Source organism: Carlito syrichta, unplaced genomic scaffold, assembly GCF_000164805.1.
Source record: "Carlito syrichta isolate Samal-C Ts95f unplaced genomic scaffold, Tarsius_syrichta-2.0.1 Scaffold304553, whole genome shotgun sequence".
Taxonomy (NCBI): Eukaryota; Metazoa; Chordata; class Mammalia; order Primates; family Tarsiidae; genus Carlito; species Carlito syrichta.
Window position 1 is genome coordinate 1,258,945 of NW_007248649.1, and position 6,996 is coordinate 1,265,940.

The 6,996-nt window shown below is 44.6% G+C and overlaps 1 protein-coding gene across 1 annotated transcript in view; it reads right to left on the reverse strand.

Annotated features, from left to right (window-relative positions):
- TMEM154 (transmembrane protein 154) overlaps positions 1 to 6,996 on the reverse strand; it is a 62,482-nt gene that overhangs the window by 8,861 nt on the left and 46,625 nt on the right. Inside the window, exons 5-6 of the mRNA XM_021713443.1 lie at positions 5,798 to 5,883; positions 3,851 to 3,908 (exon numbers count right to left, since the gene is read on the reverse strand). Of these exons, the coding sequence (XP_021569118.1) occupies positions 3,851 to 3,908; positions 5,798 to 5,883 (144 nt within the window). The remainder of the gene's footprint in view (positions 1 to 3,850; positions 3,909 to 5,797; positions 5,884 to 6,996) is intronic.

Sequence of the window (6,996 nt, forward strand, 5' to 3'; positions counted from 1 at the left end):
GGCGGTGGCCTGGAGCAGCCACTGCATTCCAGCCTGGGCGACAGAGTGAGACTCCAACTCAAAAAAAATTTTTTGAGTCAGGTTCTCACTCTGTCGCCCAGGCTGGAGTGCAGTGGCATGCAGCCTTGACCTGCTGGGCTCAGATGATCCTTCCACCTCAGTCTTCCAAGTAGCTGGTACTATATGCACACCACCACACCTGGCTTATTTTTTGATTTACGGTAAAGACGAGGTCTCGCCAAGTTGCTCTGGCTGATCTCGAACCCCTGGACTCAGGCAATCCTCTCGCCTCTACCTCCCAAAGTGCTGGAATTACAGGCTTGAGCCACTGTACCTGGCTTTAAAAAATTTCTTTGTAAAAAAAGTCAGTGGGGGAGGGGAGAGAACTATCACCACTGTGTAAATGTAATTAGTCTTATTTGCATGGTGCTTTAAAACTTTCATGGTGGTCGGATTCTCTCACCAGATCCTGTGAAACTAGAAGGACAGGTGCTCTTATTTCCATTTTTCAAGATGAGGAAACTGAAGCCCAGAGAGCTAAAATGACTTGTTTCAGTCTAAAGAACAAACACGCATTCAAAGCAGGACTGGAAACTGGTTTCTAAAGTCCAGTGACTCAGGCACTTTCCACCTGTATCTCTAACAATCCACAGGCTTTTGGAGAGAAGAAAAAAAAAAAGTCGTATTTCTGTCCCAGGTTAAATATTCTTCTTTTCTTCTTCTTCTCCTTCTTTTTTTTTTGAGTTGGAGTCTCACTCTGTTGCCCAGGCTGGAGTGTTGGAGTGCAGTGGTACAATCACGGCTCACTTTAGCCTTGACCTCAGGCAATCCTGCCTCAGCCTCCCAAGTAGCTGGGACTACTTGTGTATGCCATCACACCTGGCTAATTTTTTGATTTTTTTTTTTTTTTTAGAGAATGAGGTCTTGCTATGTTGCCTAGGTTGGTCTTGAACTCCTGGGCTCAAGCTATCCTCCCGCCGCCTCAGTCTACCAAACTACTGAGATTATAGGCGTGAGCTACCAAGTCCGGCTCAGATTAGATATTCAAAGTAAACATTTTACTGATTATCAATTTAATTTATACATTAGCAAAAAAGAAATGTAAACAAAACTGTGACAAAAACGAAAAGGTTATTCAAACTATAAGGAGCTAACACCCTTTCAAAAAATCTACACTGATAAGACTATCCTGAAATCACCAAGATCCACGGTCCTCTATTGGTGACAGAGGAGAGGTGGAAGACTCCTAGGAGAGCAAACAAGTTCCTGATTTCTCAGGATTGACAGGTTCAGAGACGAATCACCAGAGGAACCAGCGCAAAAGTAATGCCCCGCCTCCTAATACTGACACATCTGGGCCTTCAGACACAGGCTCACTAGCCCAAAAGGCAGTTTTAATTTACTAAGAATTACAATAATAATGGTTAATACTTATTGAGTGTTTGTTTTGAGCTGGAGTCTCACTCTGTTGTCCAGGTTGGAGTGCAGTACTACACTCACGGCTGCTGCAGCCTCGACCTGCTGGGCTCAGGTGGTCCTTCTGCCTCAGCCTTCCAAATAGCTGGAACTACAGGCATGCACCACCACACCCAGCTAATTTTTTGATTTATTGTAGAGATGAGGTCTTACCGGTTGCCCAGGCTGATCTCAAGCCCCTGGATTCAGGCAGTCCTCTCGCCCCAGCCTCCCAAAGTGCTTGGATTATAGGTTTGAGTCACTATGAGAGCTTACTTTGTGCAGGACTTTTGTTCTAAGTGCTTTGTATTAAGTGAATAAAAATTAACTTTGCTTGGCAATGTCATAACACCCTTTGAAATAACCAGAAAGTGCTTTGTGGCACAAAGATCTGGGCCATACCACTCTTGGTTCTAGAATACTGGAGTTGAATCCACAGAGAGGGAATGGGGCCCAGGCCTGACAGTGATCCAGTGACCCACAGAGGAATATAGACAGTCCCTCTAGGAACAATAACTTAGCATAAAGCAACTTTCCAACTAGGTTGAGGCTTTTTGCCTTGTAGCTCATTTTCTCAATATTCCAAAAATTGCATGCGTAAGAAGTTTTCACCACCATGCAATTCTGTAGTGTTAATCTCTTCTTCCATGGTGGCAACAATTTCAAAGAGCAAGGTGCAGGTATGAAAAAAATCACTGACATTCCCCATCATTTGACAGTGCTTACCAGCAGTGCGGGAATAAGATGTGTATGGGGTTTGGGGGGTGATCTGAGCCCTATCCTGGACTTACATAGTGGCTCATTTTTAGGTAAGGTAATATTCCTTTGCAATTTTCCACCTAGCATTTTTCCCCCTTTCACTTGCTTGTTAAAAGTTGGAACCTCTTTTATTTTTTATTTTATTTTATTTTTTTGGTTGAAATCTCAGTCTGTCGCCCAGGCTGGAGTGCAGTGGCACTCTCACAGCCACCACAGCCTCGACCTGCTGGGCTCAGGTGATCCTTCCACCTCAACCTTCCAAGTAGTTGGAACTACAGGCATGTGCTACCATGCCCGGCTTATTTTTTCATTTATTGTAGAGATGAGGTCTCACCAAGTTGCCCAGGCTGGTCCGGAAGCACTGAGCTCAGGCAATTCTCTCGCCTCGGTTTCCCAAAGTGCTGGGATTATAGGCCTGAGTCACTGCACCGGGCCTTGGAATCTCTTTTAAGTAGGATAGTATATTCTCTGAGCCAGCAATGAGTATTAACCTACAAATACTTAGGGTGGTAACACTGGCTCAAATTCACAATTTGTGTGACTTTGGTATTCAAGTGGAGGTCTGCCTGAGTAACACTGTGGTGGCCTGATGTGGAGAGAGATACCGGGTGGTGAACTCTTAGGCAAGGGTTAGAGGGAAGATGCAGAAAAACGACAAACATCTGATTGCCCTCATCACTGCCTAACAATCTGTCTTGCTTTGCGGTGCCGGGGCCTCAGGGACTGCCCAACGACATGTGACTGCACTCTGAAAGCATTGAAGATGACTGGCACCTGACCTCCACAGAACACGGAGGGAGAGCATGTATACCTGCCCTGAAGGTTTACTCCACCACCATTTCAAGATCTCAAGCGCAGGTTCAAGTTCTCTGTCCTCCTGCCATCTATGGGTGATCCCTACCTGCAATTTGGTACCCCCCAGATCGCTGCGGAGCTCTGCAGAGCAAATCGCTGACCCGCTGAGTCATCAACCCTGTTTCCTGCGAGCACTTCCTATGTCAAGACCACACAATTCTCTGATCAAAAACACCCCAAACATGGTCATTTCTATCTTCACAAAAGGTAGTGAGACTGCACACTACACTATACCCAAACCCCAAGGCACTCAAATTTTCTATCAAGCAGAGCCACCTAGTGGTGAAATGAAGTATTTTTTTTTAAATTCTCATTTAATTTCTCTCACACGACAATCTAATCCAGGTGGGCTGGGTTTTTTTTTTCTTCCATTTGTTTGTTTGTTTAAAAATGTTCATCTTCATCACTCTTGTCTACGGTTACCCACTTTAAGACTGCCTCCTCCATCTGTTTTGCTTACCAAACATCTGTTTATCCCTGGTAAACAAACCCACAGTTTGTTATAATTGGCAAGTTTTATGACTAGAGCGGAAGCCGACTCCACAATGTCTCTTTAGAAGGGCACAAAAATGTCAATACAAATGTATTTCTAAAGATAAAAGCCCTAGCATATTGACTTGGTAGCTTTCTACTTTCCATCTGTCCATAGGACACACATGCACCCCATGCAAACTGTCACATAAATTTATAGGCACAGAGGAGGCAAGTAAAAATGGCTCCACTGTGGTTTCCAAACCCTTCCCACCATACACATATCACCTGAAGGAGAAATGAGAAGTACCTTGGGTTGTGGTTTGACTCTTTCTCTTCTTTCAAAGTAGGTAAACATTCACAGTCAGCTGGGACAGAATAAAAGCAAACTCACTGTTAGTCACTGAAATTCTATTTCCTATCCACAGAACTAACGCAGCTGAGGCCCGTGCTCCCCTGATCTTGTGCAAAACTGGCCTCACCGGGGAGTTCTAGCGGTTACAGGATTAATGATAGCGAGGCCCCTGACCTGGAAAAAGCACTCATAACACAGATACAAAACTTCCATGCGCCTCTGCCCCTGGGAACGACACAGTTCATCACTGCTAGGGTGTTCAGTCCCTGAAGCGCCCAGTGCTCCAAAAACTTGAATCTGTGTTTCAGGGCACACACTGAAGCAAGATGGCCTCACCTGAGGTCCCCATTCTCTGCAGATGATCTAGGTCAGATGGCACAGCAGAAAAGAAGCAGGGAAGGTGAGGAACCACCCAGTTTTCTTAAAGTCACTAGGGTCCTATTCTATGATACCACTCAGTATTTTTAGGGGGGAAAATTCCTTGGCTCTGTTCCCTATGTGTCATGATAACTCAGTTCTAGCTGTCAGACAGAAGTGACTTCTCCAGTGTTTTGGTTTAATATGATGGGATTGTGATTTTATATTACAGAAAATCTCAGGCACAAAAGGAAACATACCAACAGTGTAAGAAGAGATTGCCTTTGGGGATGGTGAAATGTTTGCCTCCTCTAACTTTTTCCCCAAATTCTATTATGTGAATTCCTTTTATGAGCTAAAAACAATAAAATGAGACTTTGAAGCCTCAGTGAGACTCAGTGGCCCATCCTATCCACAAATGCCTTAAAGCCATTCCTCTCTCAGTATGAAAATCTCTTAGAAATGGTACAAGTTAGTTGAGTGGTTCTAACTCTTTCGAAAGCTTATCTTGATAACCCTCTGGTAACAATAACTCTAATAACAAATCTCTAAATCTGAGAACTATTGCAATAGTTCTCTGACGGAATCCAGGGTACTTTTTTTAAAAAAAGATAACCGGTAAAAATACAAATGATATGATAATATGATAGTGGATTTTATTAATTTAATTCAAGCATTAAAAATATATGTATTTGGGGGGGTAAAGACAGGGTCTTGCTTTACTGGACAGGCTGGTCGTGAACTCTTGACCTCAAGCAATCCTCCCACCTCAGCCTCCCAAAGTGCTGGGATTACAGGTGTGAGGCACTGCGCCAGGCCAATTTATTTATCTATTTTTTTAGAAGAATAAAAAAAGAAAAAACAGCTGTCATCATTTTAAAGACCAATTATTGATTACTGCTAGATATCAACGAGAAGTTGTTATAAGGGGATACTTGTATTATCACCTATAAAAGCAATGTCCAAAATAACTTTTTACAGTGATGGAAATTTCTAGATTTACACTGTCCAGCACAGCAGCCGTTGGCTGCTAAGCACTCAGAATGCAGATACTAAAACTAAATTGTTAATTTTATTTAATTTTAATTTAAATAGCCACATTTGACTAGTACCTATTATACAGGACAGCACAGATCTATGTAAACTACATTAAATAAAGTTTTATATCCATATACAGTTTAAAATTATAAGTCTCTAAATTCTATAATATATAAGGTAATGCCAGAGGCTTTTTTCAGAAATTTGGTCTCAGAGACTTCTTCATTTTTGAGGAAAAGACCGTTTTCTGCTTGAAAAAGGCCATTTTCTGCTTGAAAACGATCATTTCAACAACTTGTACAGAAATAAAAAATAAGTGGACACAATTGATGGAATAATTAATGAAACTGAGTAAGAGCCATCAGACCCAAGTTTATTATCTGCATTGCCAGTTCCAACTTGAGCTTGGGCTCCATCTCACTCCAGGATTTACTGAGCCTTTATAGTGCAATGGCAGCCTTCTGTTACCAGAGAGGAAAGAAAATGCAGCCTGGGGTCACCACGTACCACTTCGGTTCATGCTGTTCATCCACTTGTCAAGCTCTTCCACTTCGATTTCCATAACAGAGGGTGTGTCTTCCTCAAAAATAGGGCTAGAGGGAGAGAGCAGAGAGCTTGTTGGAAGAAAGCGGGCAATGTGCCGACTTGTATTTGGGGAGAGACTAGGGTGTCGACATTGAGGAAGGTGAACTTGACTCAGTGTCTCACGCTCCAGGGTAGCCCGGGGGCTGGCAGGACACCAGCGTCCCAAGGTCTAATAGAAAGAAAGGCCAGCACTGAAACAAACCTGCCTCTGTCACCGTACCCAAATGGAAGCCCATGGGCCCAGCAGGTGGGCTCACAAAGGAGCCCAGGAGACCCACCGCATCCCCCAAAGGCCCAAAGTCACTTCTGCAAGGCTTCCAGGGTGAGGCTCTCTAGGAGCTGCCACATTTAGCATTTCAGCCTGGCTTAATTTCACTTCCCTTTCTTTGGGGTTTTTGATCTGTGCTCTGGATCAGAAGGCCACTGTCAATAGGTTCCTTTTATGACTCCTCCCTTCAGTTTCCAGACTTTCCTCTCTTGGAGGAATGAAGTCTCAGAAACCCACTGCCCTAGCTTGCTGGAGCCCAGAGTGCACAAGTTAGGGGACTCCGAAGCCCCTGGCTGGTGTAGATGCGCCTGGCGGGGGGGGGGGGGGGACTGCCAGCTCTGAACAGCAGTGGGGGTGGCACAATGCGCAGAGGAAGCCGCGAAGTTTCTGAACCCGCGAGGAGGCAGCTGGGAGGAGTGGCAGGGTGGGCACCACCCCAGAACATGCTTCTGGGTGGAACCTTGGTTATCTGTCTCTGTCTCTCTATCGCTCTTTCTCTCTGTCTCTCTGTCTCTGTCTCTCTCTCTCCCTCCCTCCCTTCCGCCCCTCCCATTGCTGCTTTCCCCTCCTCTCTTCCTCCTCTCCATGGGGGTTCTTGCTGTGTGAACTACATATTTCTACTAGGGTTTTCCTCCCGAGATACCTGCTCAAGTATCTGCCTGGGTAATACAACTTTTATTTTTATTATTTATTTATTTATTTATTTTGAGTTGGAGTTTATTTTTTTTGAATTGGAGTCTCACTCTGTCGCCCAGACTGGAGTGGAGTGGCCGCTCCTGGCCACCGCAGCCTCGACCTGCTGGGCTCCGGCAATCCTTCCGCCTCAGCCTTCCGAGTAGCCGGAATTAGAGGT